Here is a 21,079-nt window from a genome sequence, read left to right on the forward strand (position 1 = left end):
GACTACTTCTTTTATCTCTTTCTCAAGGGCTTGAGAAGCAGCGTGACTCAGTGGAAAGAGCCCGGCCTTGGGAGTCAGAGGTCATGGGTTCTCATCCTGGCTTCACCACTTGTCAGTAGTGTGACCTTGGGCAGATCACTTAACTTCTCTGTGCTTCAGTTACCTCATCTGTAAAATGGGCATTAAGACTGTGAGCCCCATTGGGGACAACCTGATTACCTTGTATCTTCCCCAGTGCTTAGAACAATGCTTGGCACATAGTAAGCGCTTAACAAATACCATTATTATTATTATTATTACTGTCAGATGTTTGCTCAATAATTAGGTTAACCGCAATTTACATTCTGGTAGATGCGGTTCAGTTTTTATTTTGGATGGTTCGTTTCAGAGAAGCCACATGGCATAGAGGATAGAGCATTCATTCATTCATTCGATTGTATTTACTGAGCACTTACTATGTTCAGAGCACTGTACTAAGCGCTTGGAAAGCACAATTCGGCAACATATAGAGACAGTCCCTACCCAACAACAGGTTCACGGTCTAGCAAGGGCCTGGGTGTCAGAAGGTCATGGGTTCTAATCCCAGCTCCACCACTTGTATGCTGTGTGACCATGGGCAAGTCTCTCCACTTCTCTGTGCCTCAGTTACCTCATCTGTAAAATGCAGATTGAGACTGGGAGGCCCACATGGGACATGGATTGCGTACAACTCGATTTGCTTGTAACCACCCTCTTCCCACAAACGATAGAGTTCACTGCCCCAGAGAAACTGCATCAGTCACTAGCTACCCCGAATTATTTTTTCCAATAGAAGGGAAAGTTATTCTATGCTCTAAATGAGGTTTCCGTCTGTCATAGGAATAGGGAGCTATCAATCAAATGAGTTGTGGAAATGGGGAAGGGGAAGTTTCCAAACACAAACCAAGGCTGTGGACCCTCAGTCTCCCCTTTTACTGACACCCTGCAGTCATATTTATGGATGGGAGGAGGTGGAGAGCTTTGCTTTTTCATCAGATTGTGCTCCTAATGAGAGGGGATGCTTTGGGTCCAGCTGAAAACAAAGCTTCAAACGCCTAGAGCTGAAGCTTTTGCCTGTGTTGGCAGTCTGCCAGCTGAGTTTCCAGTTGCACAAACTGTAAATGCAAGGCCTGCATATTCTTCAGTTCGAACAGCTTTGGAGCAGAGCATAGCTCTGTTTCAGTATGTGCATCAGATGTCTCATATTTCTGAAGCCCAGCCCTGATGCCTTAGAGAAAGAAACAACAATTCTGTGCACTGCTTCTGCTCTCAACTGGGCTCTGCTCCAGGGTTTATCCCAACTTTTCTCTTACAGACCTTTCAGGACACAACCAGCTGGAAAATCCTTTTAGATTTATGATGCCTCCAAGAGATTTGCTAATAATTTATGGTGATTGGGCATGTTGATCTAGGATGGTTCTATGAAGTATCAGCCCCATTTTGAGCTATGACCCATTTATCAGATGAAGTCTTTCAAGATCCCCAGATAAATTGCCATCTCATCTCGGTATCTCTCAATTGTTCTGGGTGGTTTGAAATATGTATTCGCTGGCCTAGCAACCAGTGGCCAGAGCTAGGGAGGGGGTAGGGTGGGGTATTCCAAGATCCTATTCCTACCCACCCCCCAAATTGGCTCAGTGTTTTCACACTTCAACACCCATTCTCTCTCTTCTCCAGAGGTATGGTGGTGGTACTCCCAAAGCCCCCTTGTTCCTCCTCTGTCATCTGGAGGGGTGGGGACCTAAACGACTCCTTGCTGCCACAACATTGTGAGGTTTTTGAGGGAGTGTAATATTCACAGGGAAATTTCCCAGATTCCCCCATGTCATCCGTGTCAGATTGCATCATATAATTGGCAGATTTTCCAAATGAATCAGGTTCCATCTACAGGAACCAATCAGAGGACACAGCTTATTAACAGATTGCAATTCATACCCTTCACCTGGGTGGAGGCCACTGAAATAGGGCACTCAGACACACCTGTAATCCAGTCAAATCCACTTCAGGCAATAAAACCCCATTTTGTGCCCCCTGAAACAAGAGGGCCCCACTCCCTTCTTTGCTGCTCTTATTTGCTCCTTCATTTATCCTCACTCCCACCCCCATAGCACATATGTATATATCCTTATATATCTGTAATTCATTTGTCTATTTATTTATTTAAATTCATGTCCATCTATCCCTCTAGACTATGAACTCGTGGGCAGGAATGTGTCTGTTATATTGTACTTTCCCGAGCACTTAGTATAGTGCTTAATACAGCAATCAGTACAGTGCCTCTAGACTGTGAGCTCATTGTGGGCAGGGATTGTCACTCTTCATTGTTATGTTGTATTTTCCCAAGTGCAAACAGTGCTCTGCACACATTAAGCACTTAATAAATTCAATTGAATGAATGAATGCAGTGCTTTGCACACAGTAAGTGCTCAATAAATATGACTGAATTAAATGAAAGAGGGCTAATGAAATGGGTTTCCCTAAGCTCTGCTTTCTCATTCTGAAAAAGTCATTTGCTCAGCCAGCATAGTTTAAGCAGAATAAAACTGGAAGTCACCTTTTTATACTACTTCAAGTGTGGAAATAGCATTAGCAGTCGCAGTGTACGAAGCCAACTTATAATTAGCACTTTCATGCTTTGCCTCCGCACATATGTAACTAGTAAATCCTTGGTGATTACATTGTTCCCCATTTGGGATTTTCAGGCCTTTTTGGGTTGCTAAATCATTTTAATTAGGTTTTCTGCCACCAGGGTATTAAGCACAAGGACACAGAGGCATGTGCACTGCATAACCTCTCTAATGTTGGAAAGAGAGAGATCCTCTAATAAGCAAATTAGCAAAAGTAACTCCCTGCATGCAGCAGATCATTATAAGACCCAACTCATAATTAAACATTGTCTGTTTAGTAAGACCTTTGTTTCCTTCAGTCGTGTTTCAAAAAACTTTTCATGAATGGTAATTTTATAAGGTGCTGATTATATTTCCAATTCGAGAGGGTATTGTTTAAATAACAACAATTCAGGTTGCTGGAATTCATAACTCAAAAGTGGTAACTTCCCTGCTCAGATCCCAAGAAGAACCTATGACTCCCCTACTAATGGATATATGTGTGAGTGACCATATGCTCCAAGTTACCCTCCTTGAGTTTAAAGTCAGGTTGGCTGGGTACAATGACCTGTGGTAATATATTAGCTAATCTGTGAATTTCTGAGGCCTAACGATTGGTAAATGTTCAGAACAGCTGGAATATCAACAAGGAAGGAAGGAATATGGAACTTTTGGGCTAAAGTATCATCATGAAAAGAAACAGAGATGGTTGCTATTGACCTCATTTACACTGCAAGTATGAAATCACTTATTCAAAGGTATTTATTGACCTCTAATTTGAATGTGAAGCATTGTACTGTGTGCTCTGGAGATCCCAACAGACGACACCAGTATTTACTAAAGCATAGACTGTCATGGAGAAATCAAAGAGTAGTCACCTTTATGTAACTGCCTTTCCTGTCCAGTTACATCAAAGATTCTGGGGAAAGAAAATATAAACCCTTAAAATAGTGATAACATTTTTTTTCTGGTTGTTTAATAATTGTAGTATTTTTGAAGTGTCTACTATGTTTCTGAATATTTTATTTGAAAGCATCAGGATTCTCAAATGGTTTCCCCACAGGTCCTTTTCTCTCCAGCCCCCTCTTTGACCCTACCATCCTTTCCAGCCATATGTCAAAAGGAGATCTGCCACCTTCTCTCAAATTGCACCCTCTACCTCACATCAATCACATCACAACACACATCACAACAAAACATCAATCAATAGAGAAGCAGCATGGCTCAGTAGAAAGAGCACGGGCTTTGGAGTCAGAGGTCATGGGTTCAAATCCCAGCTCTGCCAATTATCAGCTGCGTGACTTTGGGCAAGTCACTTAACTTCTCTGTGCCTCAGTTCCCTCATCTGTATAATGGGGATTAAAACTGTGAGTCCCCCGTGGGACAACCTAATCATCTTGTAACCTCCCCAGCACTTAGAACAGTGCTTTGCACATAGTAAGTGCTTAATAAATGCTATTACTATTATTATCATCAATTATCCACTCCTTTGTCCCCTCCCTGACTGCCATCTTCAACTTCTCACTTTCCATTCATTCCTTCTCCACTGCTTTCAAGCATGGCCGTGCATCCCCTATCTAAAAAAAAAGACCCTCCTTTGACCCCAGGGGTCCTTCCAATTATCACCCCATCTCCCTCGTACTATTCCTCTCCAAACTCCTTGAATGATTTGTCTACATGCACTGCCTCCACATCTTCTCTTGAAATCCGGCTTCTGCCTCCTCCGCTCCATGGAAACGGTCCCCTTTAAGGTTATCGATGACTTCCTTTTTGCCAAATCCAATGGTCACTACTCCATCCTAATCCTCTACAACCTTTCTGCTGCCTTCAACAGTGTGGACTGCCCCCCTTCTCCTGAAAACCTTAACTAACCTTGGCTTCACTAAAATTGTCCTCTCTTGGTTCTCCTCCTATTTCTCCCTCTGCTTCTTCTCAGTCTCTTTCACAGGTTCCTCCCCTGCCTTCCACCCTCTAACTGTGGGGGTCCCTAAAGGCTCAGTTGTGTGTTCCCTTCTACTTCTAAACCCATTCTCTTGGACAACGCATTAGCTCCTATGGCTTCAACCACCATCTTTACATGGATGATTCTCTAACCTACCTCTCCAGCTCTGACCTCCATCCTCTCTTCTTCTCTGCAATCTCCTCTGAGCTCCAGGACATCTCTACTGGATGTCACACTGTCACCTCAAACCTAAAGTGTTCAAAACAGAATTTCTCATCTTCCCACCTAAACTCTGTGCTCCTCCTGACTTTCTGATCCCTATAGACAGCAGTGCCATCCTCCCTGTATCACAAGCCCATAGCCCTGGAATTATACCCATCTCATCATTCTCATCCAATACACACATTCAGTGTGTCACAAAATCCTGTTGATGCTACCTTCACAACATCTCTAGAATCCTCATTTCCTCTCCATCCAGACTGCTTACCATGTTGATCCAAGAGCTCATAGTTTCCTGCCTTGACTACTGCATCCACCTCATTGCTGAATTGTCTGCATCCTATCTCTTCCCAATCCAGTCCATACTTCACTCTAATGCCCAGATCATTATTCTGAAATAACATTCAGACCTTATCTCCCTACTCCTCAAGGACCTCCAGTGGTTGCCTTACCCACCTTCTATATTAAATAGAAACTCCTTACCATCAGCTGTAAGGCACACAATCAGCTCTTTCCCTCCTACTTTACTTCTCTGATTTCTTACTACAACACAGCACAACACAACACAATGCTCACTCCTCTAACATCAACTTACCCTTTGATGATTACAATGGCATTTGTTAAGCACTTACTTTGCATCAAGCACTGTTATTAGTGCTAGGGTAGACTAATCATTAATAATTATTCAAATTAATCATGTTGGGCACAGCTCCTGTCCCACATGGGGCTCACATCTATCCTTGATCTCATCTATCCTGCCACTGATCCCTTGCCCATGTTCTACCTCAGGCCTGGAACTCCCTCCCCCTTCAAATATAACACTCCATCACTCTAGCCACCTTCAAAACACTCCTAAAATCACATTTCATCCAAGAGCCTTCCAAGACTAAACCCTTTATTTCCCCTATCCACCCTTCCCTCTGCATTGACTATGAACTTGGCAGTATATCCCTTAAATACTTTGATATTCACTCCAGCCCCAGAATACTTTTGTAAAAATTATTATTCCCGGCTATTTTCCGGATTCCTAGTCTATTTTAATGTCTAACTCTCCCTGTAGATTATAAGCTCCTTGTGAGCAGGGATACATCCACCAATTCTGGTGTTTTGTACTTTTCCAAGTGTTTAGTACAGTGCTCTGCGAACAGTAAGCACTCAGTAAATGCCATTAAATGAATAATTGAATACATTTGCACATACACACACAGTAGTACTTGGGAAAGCACAATAGTGTGTGGAATTTTATATGTGTACATCTATTTAAACAGGTGATACGCTTATCCTCCATCACTAAAATTCTGTCAATTAAGATTTATGATAATAATGACTGTGACATTTGTTAAGCTTACAATAAGCCAAGCTCTGCATTAAGCACTGGGATAGATACAAATTTATCAGTTTGGATGCAGTCCCTGTCCTGCAAGGAGAATAGGTATTGAATCCCCATTTTACAGATGGGGAAACTGAGGCACTGAATAGTGCGGTGACTTTCCTAGGGTCACACATCAGGAGCCACTAACCTGGATTAGGTCTCAGGTTCTCAGACTTCTAGGTCTGTGCCCTTCCAATTGATCCCTCTGCACTTGGCTAGACCTTGGGATGGAGCAGTTTCTGACCTGCTGTCTCAACACATATGCAGCTTTTATATTCAGGGAGGTTTGATCTGGTAATACATTCTGGTGGAAATGGCATATTCTATTGTTGTCTCCCATATATCACCTAACCTTATATAACCTTAACCACAGACATAAATGGCAGGACCTTTGCTCGAGGCCTTCCAAACTCATGCAACACTTAAGTTTCCCTTCCAGCGTGGTAAACAATTTCTTTCAGAGGAATTTGGCTGGCTCCCAAGAGATCTGGACAATCATCTCCTTTGCCAGAAATAGGATCCAAAGAGTGAATTTAGAATTCTGTGTGACAACATGGACACACTAGAGAGGAAAACACATCAAGTGTCTGGAATGGTAACCTCATGAGTATAAAAACACCTCTAAGTAGAATTGAGTTTAATAGGATCATCATTGCCCAGATGATTATAAACTATACCTATTATATTTTCCAAGTGTAGAGTAAGTTGCCATGAAATAAAAAACCCTCAAGGGGTTCAAAAAAACTATTTAGAAATGCTTGATTTTTAAATATACTTTTTTTTTTAAAGAAAAACCTCTCCTCCTGCCAAGCAAACTGAGACCAAATGGATTAGTTACTGATTAGTTAAGTGATGATTTACTAGGATCATGACAGGTTAAGATCAAGTCTTCCCTTAAGATGACATCCTTGTCTCTTCTTCCCTAGGTGCAAGTGTAATCTTCATGCCACTGTCTGTGTCTTTGACAACAGTAAATTGTCTTGTGAATGTGAGCACAATACTACAGGCCCAGATTGTGGGCGATGCAAGAAGAACTATCACGGTCGTCCATGGAGTCCTGGCTCCTATCTGCCCATCCCAAAAGGCACTGCAAATACCTGTGAGTACATTTCCTCGTAGATCACTGTTAGATTTGAATGTTTGTGTGTCAGGGACAAATGAGCTAGCACTCACTGGCAAAGGCACTCTGGATCAACTAATGATTTCACCGGGCAAACCATCATTTCCTTTACTAGTTCCTTGCACCTTGCCTTGTCTCCACTTCCATTTCCACTGCCCCCAGCTGCCCTCTCCATCACCCTCCACTTCCATAACTTCTGCTCCTGGATCCCATCACCACTCCCCATCCCTCCTATCTGAATCCTGTCTGTTAAGAAAATAGTCTTCAACCTCAATGGATTATCACTGCAGACTTTAAGGAGGACTACATGAGCAGTGAAGATGGGAGCTGGGTGCAGAGGGAATGAGGGCAGTAGAGTTGGGAGCGGCAGAGTTGATTATTGTATCAGCCTCTTTGCTGACTCCTTGCCCCCATCTCTTCCACCTCTAGGCCATACTCCACTCTGTTGCCCGGATTATTTTTCTTCCAAAACCCTCAGACCGTTTCCCCACTCCTCAAGAAACCCCATTGATTTCCCATCCACCTCTGCAACAAACAAAAACTCCTCACCCTTGGCTTTAAAGCATTCAATCACCTTGCCCCCTCCTACCTCATCTCGCTACCCTTTAACTACAACACAGCCTGCACACTTCTCTCCTTTAATGCTAACCTTCTCACTGTACCTCACTCTCATGTATCTCGCTGCTGAACTCTCGCCCACATCCTACCTCTGGTCTGGAATGCCCTCCCTCCTCATATCAGACAGATAATTGCTCTCCCCCATTTCAAAGCCCTATTGAAGACATATCTCCTCCAAGACCTTCCCTGATTAAACCCTCCTCTCCTATTCTCCCACTCCCTTCTGTGTCACCCTGACTTGCTCCCTTCATTCTTCCTCCCTCTCAGCCCCACAGCACATATGTATATACCTGTTATTTATCTATACAAATGTCTGTCTCCCCCTCTGGACTGTGAGCTCCTTGTGGGCAGAGAATGTGTCTGACTGTCCCAAGTGCTTAGTACAGGGTTTTGCACACAGTAAGCACTCAATGAATACGAATGAATGAATGGAGGTGAGAGCTAGGGGCAGTGGACATGGGAGCTGAGAGCAGTGGATATGGGTGCCAGGAGCAATGGATCTATTTTTTTTTAATAAGAACAACTTGAGGATTAAGTATATAAGAGATAGGTGTTTATTTGACACAGATGCTTCTAGCCAGGATAAGCACCAACAATACCTACTGAGCACTCACCATTTGCAGAGCATAGATGATGTAAAATACATGTTTCCTTTCCTCAAGGGATTTTCAATCCAAAGGGGGAGACATGAGATATTTGAAACAAACTAACAAATTAATTGACATCCTTGAAGCGTGAGAAAATATATAAATTAATCATTGTAAATTATGCTGGCATTGGGTAAGCATTTACTCTGGACTGAGCACTATACTATACTGAGCATTTTATAGAGAAGCAGCATGGAAAGAGCACGGGCTTGGGAGCCAGAGGTCATGGTTCTAATCCCAGCTCTGCCACTTACCGGCTGTGTGACTTTTGTCAAGTCACTTAACTTCTCTGTGTCTGTTACCTCATCTGTAAAATGGAGATTAAGACTGTGAGTCCCATGTGGGACAACCTGATTACCTTATGTCTACTCCAGCACTTAGAACAGTTCTTGGTACATAACACTTAACAAATACTATTATTATTATTATACTAAGTGTTGGAATAGATTGATGATTCAGCCACAGTCCCTAACCCACAAGTGGCTCATCATCTAAGTAGAAGAGACAGAAATCTAGAGTGTGCAGGAAGGAATTACAAACAATAGGAATAAATGTATAAAAGTGAACAATCAAAAATTAAGAGTATTAAAACAAGTAGCTAAAGAGATTTTGGAGGAGGCAAATGTCACACTTCTAACCTCTTCTAGTTTGGTTATGAATGTCCCTTTCCATCAATCATATTTATTGAGTGCTTATTATGCTCAAAGCACTATATTAAGCTCTCGAGAGAGTACAATACAACAGAATTAGCAGACATGTTCCTTGCCCATAACGTGTTAGCAGTCTATTGGCTATAACATTGACTCGTTCTTCCTAAAAACTCACAGCACTTTCACACCTGTCTTCTCATTTTATCTTTCTCCTATTCTTCTCTTGGAATTTCTCTACAAACCCTCCATTTACTAAATTTAATGTAATAGTCTTTAGAGCTACTTGTCACTAGAGCTTATTTAAAGCAGCATTAATTAATCAATAGTATTTAATGAGCATTTAGTGAGTGTAGAGCACTGTACTAAGTGGTTGAGTACAATACAACAGAGTTGCTAGACACAATCCCTACCCAAAAGGAGCTTATAGTCTAGGGAGGGAGACAAATATTTATATTAATAAATAAATTACAGATATGCAAGTAAGTGCTATGAATATCATTATGCTTAAAAGGTACAGAGCCAAGTGCATAGGTAACACAGAATGGAGAGGAAGTTGGGGAAAAGAGGGCTTGAATAGAAAGGCCTCTTGGAGAGGATGGAATTTTAACAAGGCTTTGAAGGTAGGAAAAGTGGTAATCAGGTGCATTTGGAGAGCGTGATAGTTCCAGATCAGAGGGAAATGGATTGGAGATGAGATAAATAAAATTGAAGCAGAGTGAGTCACAGTGCTAGGGGAGCAAAGTTTGCAAGCTGGGTTGTAGTAGGAAATCAGTGAGGTGAGACAGAAGAGGCAAGCTGATTGAATGCTTTCAAACTGATGGTAAGGAGTTTCTCTTTGATGCAGGGCTGGATGGGCAACCACTGGAGGTTGCAGAGGAGTTGGGAGATGCGTACTAAACATTTTTAGAAAAATTATCCAGATAGTATAATGAGGACTGGAGCGGGTAGAGAGATCAGTGAGGAGGAGGATGCAATAGTCAAGGTTGGTTATGATAAGTGCTTGGATTAGCATAGTAGCAGTTTCAATGGAGAGAAAAGAGAAACTTTTAGCGACGTGAAGGTAGAACTGACAGGATATGGTGATACATCGAATAGGTGTGTTGAATGAGAAAGATGAGTCGAAGATAATGTCAAGTTTACAAGGTTGTGAGATGGGGTGGATAGTGGTATTATCAATAGTGATAGGAAAGATAAGGGAATGGTGATGAGTAATATCACCAGCAGTCAAAAATGTATAATTATGGTACTTGGTAAGCACTTACTATTTGTTAAACACAGTTCTTAACACTGAGGTGGATACAAGATAATCACGTTGGACACAGTCCCTTTCCCACGTGGGGCTCCCTGTCTAAAGGAGGGAGTAGGATTTAATTCCCATTTTACAGATGAGGAAATTGAGGCACGAAGATGTTAAATAACATCCCCAAGGTCACAGCAGATCACTAATGGAGCCAGGATTAAAATCCAGTTCCTCTGACTCCTAGGTCTATGCTCCTTCCACTAGAGAAGCAGCATGGCTCAGTGGAAAGAGCCCAGGCATTGGAGTCAGAGGTCATGGGTTCAAATCCCGGCTCCCCCAAATATCAGCTGTGTGACTTTGGGCAAGTCACTTGACTTCTCTGGGCCTCAGTTACCTCATCTGTAAAATGGGGATTAAGACTGTGAGCCCCCTGGGGGACAACCTGATCACCTTGTAACCTCCCCAGCGCTTAGAACAGTGCTTTGCACATAGTAAGTGCTTAACAAATGCCATTATTATTATTATTATTAGGCCATGCTGCTTCTCATTTGAATGAGGTCAACTTCTCCTTTAAGCTTTGTATGTCTGCATTTTCCCAAGTGCTTACCACAGTGCATTGCACCCAGTGAGTGCTAAAATAACATTACTTTTACCCCTACTACTATAATTATGACTAGTATGGCCTAGTGGAAAGAGCATGGGCCTGGGACTCAAAGGACGTGGGTTCTAATCCTGGATCTGCCATCTGCCGCTTGGCAAATCACTTAATATCTCTATGCCTCAGTTTAAATACCTAGCCTCCCATCTACTTAGACTATGAGTCCTTTGTAGGACAGGAACTGTGTCTGATCTGATTGCACTGTTCCTATCCCAGTGCTTAGCAGAGTGCTTGGCACATAGTAATTGCTTACAAAATACCATAATTATTAGTAGTACAGGAGGTGGTGTAATAATAGTAATAATAATAATAATAACGATAATAATTTTTTAAAAACTGAATGAATATGCTAAAAGCCTGGCCAAGTCTCCCACCCCTAATTCAGATATAGAAGAAAAAAATCATTGCTTTCTCCTTGAAAACATCTCTCCTAGGTGGGATTCTTCCCTAAAAGTTCAAATAAATAAATATATAAACAAACATAAGTAAAGTACATGACTCTTCAGATGGATGGATAGAGTGAAAACCAGGAGATGACTGCATCAGCTAAGCCAAGGCCAAAAAGAGGAGAGGAATGTCAATCATCTTAAAAGCAGCTAAAGATTCAAGAATGATTAGGACAGAGAACAGATCATTAGAGTTTACCAGAAGACAGCCATCTGAAATCCAGTAAGCACAGTCTCAGTAGAGAGAAGAGGATAAATTTAAATTGTAGGAGACCTTGGGAAGAGTTGACTGAGAGGAAGTGGAGCCCTTTTGTGGATATGTTTTTTAGAGTAATTAAAATCAAGACTCTGTCTCATGGCATCTCTCTTGTTAGAACAATTTGTGTGGTGTCTGAGATCAGGGAGTAAGGAGTTGGACATTGGTGTTATGGGTTAATTAGCACAAGGATATAACTGGCAGTTATTCATGTCTTTGCATTGGAGATGATACCATATTGTGTCTCTGATCCAGTTCATGTTGGTGGAGAACTATCCACTTGGACTTTACAACCATATGGCACCACAGAAAGAAAATAATGGATAATAATGGCTCAGTAAGATTGTTCATCTCCTCCATGTTATGGGCATCACACAATGGCTTCAATTGCCATTAACAGTAGTCTGGACCCATGTCCCAAGCTCAACAGTGGAGAAATAGACTCTAATATGATAGGGACAAAAGGGAAGGCACCCAGAATAGATAATCTCTATTGGTAAATTGAGCTGATGAGCTGCTTACAAAAGCCAGGGTAATGAGGAAACTGGCTTGAAACAGTTCAGATCCAATGAAAAGCTATTTAGGAAAAGCAGGATGGTGTGCCACAGTGGAATCATGAGTTGAAACACTTACCAGTGTTATCAGAAACTTCAAAGCAGCAGCTGTGAGGAATCAAACCCTAAAAATGAGTAGCCCAGGAACTGAAATTTTGTCAAGTTAAATAGAGTAATGGACCAAATAACAAACTGTGAGTATGGGGGCATAAAATTATGATAAAATTCCCAACAGGCAGAAAGAATGAGCCTACAAAAGATGAAAAACCCCAATTTGGTGAGGATATTCAATTTATTTTTGTGTTTGAGGAAAAAATTTTGGGCTAGCTCATCAGATTAATATTTTATAACTCTATTCAGCAAAAATGTGGAATTGTGCAAGGTGTTTGGTATTTTGCCAGAGGCTCTTTTCAAATCCTGCCTACTGGAGAATAACAGAGATGAAAAGGACCTCAGAGTTCATCTAGTCCAGTCTCCTGTCTCAATGAGACATGTAACAAAATCATCCCAACTCTATCTTTAAAGATTTCAATGAACTGTAATATGAGAATCACCCTCTCCATGGAGTTCTTCCCTACACCGACCCAACACTGCACATGGCAATTTGTTAGATGCTCTTCAGTTCTCTATCTACCATCTCAGTTCAGGACCATGCCTGGTGTTTTTGTGTACCTCTGTAACCAGAGTAGAGGCCAGAAGACCTTTAGGCAAAGCTGGCCTTTGGGGAAATACAAAACTGATGGCTTCAATCTTGCCAACAGACTAGTCATTAAAATCACCAGCGTGTTAGAAAGGGATGGAGTGAAGACAATGGATGTTCCAGAAGGGAGTTGAGCTGGAATTGTAAGTATTGACTATGGGTGATGGAGTCAAGTAGTACTGAACTGAAGAAAAGGCAGTGTAATAACTTGAGAGGGGAATTTAAAACAGTGGGTTTGGGATTTCCAAGAATGTTCACCTGAATGAGTACAGAAGAGTAAAAAGCTAACTAAGGAAATAAACCAGGACTGGGGATGAGGACAATGGAAGGACCATTCAATTCAATCATATTTATTAAGTGCTTATTTTGTGAAGAGGGCACTGGAGTTGAGTCTTGCTATAACAGGAGTCTCTCTAATCAACAAAAGCTAATCTTTACACCTAGGGAAGGAAAGGTAAGATTGTTAGGGAGACCTGAAGAGGCACAATAGTTTGGGATAGGTGGAGAGGGTAGACCTCAGAGGCTGAGATAAGGAATGAGTATCATGAAACCGATCCAACTTCACAGGCAACAATCCTCATGTATGCTGAATTCTCGAAATATCTACTGTTTTAAAGACAGTTTTAGAATGTGATTATTCCTTTTCTCTAGTGTTCTACAGCTCAGTTTTAGCATTGGTAGTGGGATGGGGGAGGAAGCAGTAATAGATCAGGATCCTATCCAAGTTTTTTTGTGGGGATTCATGGAGAGGCAGATTAAAATTCCAGGAGAAAATAATATTTGCTATTTTCCATCCCCTTAAAAGACATCAAAACTCTACCACTTACAAGGGGAGAAAAATGTCTCTTTCCCTTTCACCCCAAACTCCAGTGATTGCATCCTGTTAGGATGCCTGGGAAAAAACAAACAAACAAATAAACCTGCTGCCATAAGAGGCACCTATGAGAAGTGGTTATTGAGTGCCCACTGTACCCACCCTTCCACAGTCATTCATTCATTCATTGTCATATTTATTGAGTGCTTACTGTGTGCAGAACACTGTACTAAGCACTTGGGAAGATGGTTGCTACCCAACAACAGGCTCACAGTCTAGAAGGGGGAGACAGACAACAAAACAAAATATGTGGACAGGTGTCAGGTCATCAGAATAAATGGAAGTAAAGCTAGAAGCACATCATTAAAAAAATAAATAGAATAGTAAATATGTACAAGTAAAATAAATAGAGTAATGAATCTGTACAAACATATATACAGGTGCTGTGGGGAGGGGAAGGAGATAGGGTGGGGGGGATGGGGAGGGGTAGAGGAAAAAGGGGGCTCAGTCTAGGAAGGCCTCCTGGAGGAGGTGAGCTCTCAGTAGGGCTTTGGAAGGGAGGAAGAGAACTAGCTTGGAGGATGTGTGGAGGGAGGGTATTCCAGGCCAGGGGGAGGATGTGGGTCAGGGGTTGATGGTGGGACAGGCGAGAATGAGGCACAGTGAGGAGGTTAGCGGCTGAGGAGCGGAGGGTGCAGGCTGGGCTGTAGAGAGAAAGGAGGTGAGGTAGGAGGGGGTGAGGTGATAGACAGCCTTGAAGCCAAGAGTGAGGAGTTTTTGCCTGATGCGTAGGTTGACTGGTAGCCACTGGAGATTTTTGAGGAGGGGAGTAACATGCCCAGAGCATTTCTGCACAGAGGTGATCCGGGCAGCAGCATGAAGTATAGACTGAAGTGGAGAGAGACAGGAGGATGGGAGATCAAAGAGGAGGCTGATGCAGTAATCCAGTTGGGATAGGATGAGAGACTGAACCAAAACCTGAGAGGACTGCATCACTGGCATTTGAATCTCAAGAAGCAGATTTTCCCACCAACCTGATCTGACCTGGAGAAGCCAATCAGTGAAGGGTGTGGAAGGAGCAGATCATAAACTATTTATTTGGAAAAATCCAAGCAAAGGTTTCCCAGAAAGTTTTCATTTACCATGGGAGTCACAGATAAGAAAGCTGCACACTTATCTTGTACCCATTCGGAGATGAAGGTGTAAGGTGTAGTGTTTGTGATATCAGAAGTTGTACATTGTTTTGCAATTATGAGCTCATGCATTTGTGTTGACATCTGACCACTGTAAGCAATTAGAGATCGGCAGACTGTTGAACCAGTGACTTAGATATCAATAGGATCGTCATTGTGTATACCAAGGTCCCATAGGGCTTAAATATGTTTCAAAAGAACAAAAACTGAAAATACATGTGAGGAAAATTGGCAACTTAGTTTGAGTAGTAATAAAGAAAATCATTTTTAGTGTTATATTGTATGGGTTGTAAACCTAAGCCTCAGACAATGCAGCATCCCAGCTGAAAACTGGGGGAATCAATGACAGAGGATATACTAGCTTGACACACTTCTATTAGGGAAGGAGTGACTCCTTTCAAGCTAAAGCTTGGTTCAGAATGAGAGAAAAGGCAGCAAAAGAGAAAGCAGTTGCAGGCACTGAAGACATTCAACATAACATAACATAACGTATGTATATATGTTTGTACATATTTATTACTCTATTTTACTTGTATGTATCTATTCTATTTATTTTATTTTGTTAGTATGTTTGGTTTTGTTCTCTGTCTCCCCCTTTTAGACTGTGAGCCCACTGTTGGCTAGGGACTGTCTCTATATGTTGCCAATTTGTACTTCCCAAGCGCTTAGTACAGTGCTCTGCACATAGTAAGCGCTCAATAAATACGATTGATGATAACACAGGACAGTTTCTGCATGTGAACAATGTGATTGGGACTGTGGATCCTGCTATTGACTCTTTCAGCCACACATGTCCTCATAGATGAATTTGACCATGAATGGTATTTTCTATGACTAGGAAAGACAACTCTGTATTAGATTTTATGAATTACCTATCCTTACCAGTGCACCAAAATCGTTTCATATCATGTAGCCCTTTCCATCAAGATAAAAAATTGTGAAAGACCAAAGAAATGAAAAAAATTCAAGAAATAATTTCAAACATATGCATGTGACACATACCCTAAGCTATAAGCTATCATCAGGACAACTGGGACTGTCAATCATTTAAGAGGTAGTGAACAAACATTAGTAATTTTATTAGTGATTTAGAATTGTGGTGCCATCTGGAGTGTCATTAAATTATCACACATTTCTCTGGTTAACAAGCATGGGGATTTCCTGCCCAAGGTTTATATTGTATGCCTTTTATGGACCAGGTACAGTGTCTGAATTATTATCCTCCCTCCTTTCCCCACCAAACAGTACAGTGCTCTGCACAAAATAAGTTTTCAGAGAAGCAGCGTGGCTCAGTGGAAAGAGCACGGGCTTTGGAGTCAGAGGTGATGGATTCAAACCCCGGCTCCTCCAATTGTCAGCTGTGTGACTCTGGGCAAGTCACTTAACTTCTCTGTGCCTCAGTGACCTCATCTGTAAAATGGGCATTAAGACTGTGAGTCCCCTGTGGGACAACCTGATCACCTTGTAACCTCCCCAGCTCTTAGAACAGTGCTTTGCACATAGTAAGTGCTTAATAAATGCCATTAAAAAAACAGATGCAGTAAATAATAATGCAAAAATTTGAACAAAGACCAGTTGACTCGAAAGCTGGTCAACCTCCTTTATGCTACTTGAGAACTGAAGTGAAAGCTGAAAAATCAATGAAGTGTGTGATCAATATGAGCAGCCTAATGTGCTCTTGTTTCATTCTGCTCAATTAACTTTCTATTCTATAGCTTCATCCACCTATATGACAAGTCAAAGAGGAGCAAAAATGATGATTACATACCGTTAATCAAATAAAGTCCCAAATAATTTTCAACTACTCACCCATTCTACTTGTAATCCATTAAAAATATATATTACTTGTATTAAAATATTTGTATAAGCACCAAGCAAAATGGGTAGGAAATGTTTTACTCAGTACCTGTGTGGAATCAGCAAAGGGCCTGGCATCATGGTATCATACAGGTGCAGAAACTACAGAGTCATCTGAGAAATCTGTCCTGTCTCCATTTTAGTGACAAAAACTGAAACTAACCTGTTCCCCACTTTCAGATCTGACCCCAGGAGCTCGAATCCATCAATGATATTTATTGATCGCTTACTGAGTGCAGCACAGTGTACTAGGCATTTGGGAAAGTGCATTGCAACAGAGCCAGTAGAATTGCTGAAATTCTAAAATGTGCTAAAGTCTAAATATTCTAAATGCTGATAGTCATGCTGTTTGGCCTATCCCTGTGCTTAGACTTGATTAATCTTTGAACCAGTATCTGAAAATTGTTAGGAAATTGGTTTCTGAATTTTTGACATAAAATGTTAAAGGTTTCTGGTTATACAGTAATGAATGGCTAATGGGATTTTTGTTTTCTTTCTCTCTAGGTATTCCTAGTATTTCCAGTATTGGTAGTAAGTAGAAAACATAAACAAATCACAAATAGCTTTGCTTTATTGTTTGATTCCTCAGATCTGCTTTCCCAGAATCCACTTCTGATGTAAGATAATGTTTTCTTGAAATATTCTTCATGATAATTGGCTTTCCCTGTAGTATATACATGAGAGTAAGACCAAATTGAATAATTATATATAACTCAGCTGTGCAAGACAGTTTCATACCTATTCTGTTGTTTTCCAATTTGTGAGTGGCCTGGCTGGAGAATTGTAATATTCAGGTAATTCAAGAGAAAAAGATTCTACACTATTTTGTGGTTTTGTAGACATTCTTATTTCCTAACACTTAAAACAAACACATGAACACACTCTTTGGCCTTAAAGGAGCTACATGAGATTACATATGGGATTCTCCATGTAACTTTCAGAAGGGAGATTTTTATTTTTTTAACATTAACCACTTAGGTAATTCTGGATGAATAGGCCAGCTCACTGAAACCTCAGGATTGTTCTTTGAAAAAACAAAAATACTCTGGAGCCAGGAGGGGTAGTCTAACACATTTTATGAATGTCTTAGACATTGTGGGATTCAGTGTCTAAGCTCTTGAAAAGCAAGAGACGAAAAATGGTTAAAACAATCCATTTAATTCCCCACCAATTATTTGATTCAATTCATTTATTTTTGAAGGATATTTTCAAATGCAAAATGAAAACTCAGTGGGTGACTTTAAAAAAAATTGAAACATCTTAATGCTAGAAGAATAATGTTTTTTGAAGGAAGAATTAATTTTTCCAAACATACTCTGATGCATTTCAAACATTCTGTGTCTTATTCCTGGATGGAGTTGATAGCCAGGGAAGTAGAACTGATAATAAAAGGGCCAAGGTAGCTAAAATAAGCCACTGCAAATGAAGAAATACTGTTCCCCGTAGCCTTAGCTTTGCATAGACTCTGTCTTGCCATAAGATCAAAACAATTTAAACAACAGCAGCAGATGTACAATCCTGGCATCAGGATTAATAGCAACACTCCAGTAATTTGGATTAAAGCACACCTTTTTGCATTTTATAAATGCATAATCAGGTCTTTTGATGGATAAACTAACCTTCTTTACATAAATACACCTAGCTACTGTTTTGTAATCACTTATATGACAAAATGCTATCACTTTTCGTTAATAGGAGTTTTCATGTCCATGTTTATTTAAATACCAGGTTAACATCACAGCATCCACTTGAATTATGCATCATTGTGGTTACTTACAATGTCAACGTCAGTTTGCAAATGAAAGCTTATAACTGCAATAGCTTTAATCATTCTATTTTAACATCTTCTCCCGTATTTACATCGAGAGTGATATACAGCTTTCAGACTTTGACAACTGCATTTATATTAACCTTCTTTTTCCTCAAAAGAACCAAAAGGAAAACAGGAATTAAGAACTTTCAGTATGGAGAATCAGATGGTTGAATTTCAGAAATGGACATGTGGAAAAAGTAGATCTTTGGTGCTCGATTGTCGTGCCATTGGTGCTAGTTTTGTATTGCATGAACTCTGGTTGTGCTGCTCCTCTACATTCCATACAGCTGTCTTCACCACATCCCCCATTCCTGAGCATCAGCAGATGTCGGCCTTTTTAATTACCTCATTGGGAATTTCAGGTCTCTTTTTAATCCACAGTGACCTGAAAGGATGCATTGTGTGACCTTTAAAAAGCTTATGAGCCATCATAATCAGGCACCTAGGAACATTAACTCCTATAAGATGCTAAAGTTTGTAACTCCGGCTGATTCGTACAAAGTCTTCTCTTCAACGCCAGCTAATGTCCATTCTCTCAATGTCATTCACTCGCTACTGTCCCTCCTTTTCACAATAGACTAATGTGAGGATGGCAAGATGAAAAGGTGCATTTTAAAATAACCTGGATGCTCCCTGTTTCTAAAGGGAACAGGACTACAGTAGGTATATTAAAACCTTTAATGCATTTGATATTCTCCCTGCTTTAATGGTTTAAGCATTTTCCTTCATTTATTTGTTCAGGATGACGGTATTTGCACTTGTGGATATTTTTTCCTATCCAAAGGCAGTATATTTTCAAGGCACCTCACTGTTAAAGCTGGAAGGAGAGGAAGACTGGGAGGATATGGGAAGAATTTGGCACTAAAACAGGGTTGTTTTTCCTAACTCAAAAGGAGGTAATTGATGGGTGCAAATACATTAGCAATGCACTACCAGTTAACAGCCATGTGGTTAATTATCAAAGCATGCTTGTGGAAAAATAATTAGAATTTAGAATTTTTGACCTATCTCAGGTATAGTTTTGTGTCCTATTGAATCAATATGGAATAATCTTAAATTAAAACACCGAATCATTGGGTAACAAAATGCATAGAAAAAGTGGTCATCCTTTCTGAACGACCGCAAAAGAAAAATGAAACATATTTCCCACTGAAGTCATTTTGTACCTGCTGTTGTCAATTAGCTAATAGATTTTATCATTTTATTTGATTATTTGAGTCAAATACTGATCTTTTCAACATTTTTGACCCCCACCAAGAAATATCCTGGTGATTTGAATGAGTCCCAAAGACTCAGTGAGCAGTTGAATGAGTCCCAAAGACACTTCAAACTGTCTGAGATTGAAGACAGTTCATCCAGTAGGATTAAGCCTTACTCTAGTTTGTTTCACGGAATATTCATTGTGAAATTGTAATTAGGGAAATTTACATTGTTTTCACTGATTCTCAAAAAGAAACATTTGTACTGGATTTCTGCCGTTAAAAATAACTACCTTTTAACCTACATTATATGATCCTTAGTCCTGCAAAGCACAATTTCACTAATTAGCCTAAACAGTGTGTTATAAAGTGTATAATTAGATATGAGAAGGATTGATGTGAAGTGCAAATCACTTCGTGTGGGCGATTATCATCTCTGAATCCTGCTGGCTGCAGATGAATCAGAGTTTAGATACAGGTCAGCTTCTGAGTTGGCAATATGCAATCAAGAAAAACCAACTTTGAACAAAAATAAAAATTGGTGATTTAAAATAAAAATATTATTTTTTGGAATAGCCGCTGAAACAAAGTTATAGATCACAGACCCAGTAATACATTATCATTTTAAAGGTTCTAAATAGAGAAACCCTGACAAGATGTTATTCAAGCTTAGCAAATAGTCCAATAAAGAGGATAGTTAGGTGAGCTATATCTTTCAGTTCCCCTAGCTCCATGCAACTTGTAGCAGAAATTCACTTACAAACATTTCATTTTTCCCAAGTTCTTCTCTAACTAGCATTTGCCACCAGGAAGTTAACAGTCATTTTCTGATGTGATCTAATTGTCTGTAATCTTTAATGACATAAGTGCTACCTGCAGTGAACCATCAGCCTGTCAAGGGAGTTTAGGATTTTTTTTTATATTTGAAAACCTTAGTCACTAAAGATCTTGTTTTCTACAGTGCATCAAAAATATTTTTGTCTGGTCTTGATTTTTCAGAGAAACATGAATCGTGAATAGAGAAATAGGGTTAATCATTCTTTTACCCAAGTACTAATGAATAACCATGTTGAGTTATTCATAAAGATCCTGTGTACAGTGTGTGTATGTGTGTGTGTGTGTGTGTGTGTGTAGTCTTTGCAATATGTCTAAATCTC

At 40.4% G+C, this 21,079-nt stretch overlaps 1 protein-coding gene across 8 annotated transcripts in view; it reads left to right on the forward strand.

Annotated features, from left to right (window-relative positions):
* Window positions 1–21,079, forward strand: part of NTNG1 (netrin G1) — a 316,974-nt gene that overhangs the window by 221,241 nt on the left and 74,654 nt on the right. For all 8 annotated transcript variants that reach the window (XM_038746005.1, XM_038745999.1, XM_038746002.1 and 5 more), the window contains exons 4-5: window positions 7,084–7,256; window positions 17,415–17,441. In XM_038746005.1, the coding sequence (XP_038601933.1) occupies window positions 7,084–7,256; window positions 17,415–17,441 (200 nt within the window). The remainder of the gene's footprint in view (window positions 1–7,083; window positions 7,257–17,414; window positions 17,442–21,079) is intronic.

Source organism: Tachyglossus aculeatus, chromosome 4, assembly GCF_015852505.1.
Source record: "Tachyglossus aculeatus isolate mTacAcu1 chromosome 4, mTacAcu1.pri, whole genome shotgun sequence".
NCBI lineage: Eukaryota > Metazoa > Chordata > Mammalia > Monotremata > Tachyglossidae > Tachyglossus > Tachyglossus aculeatus.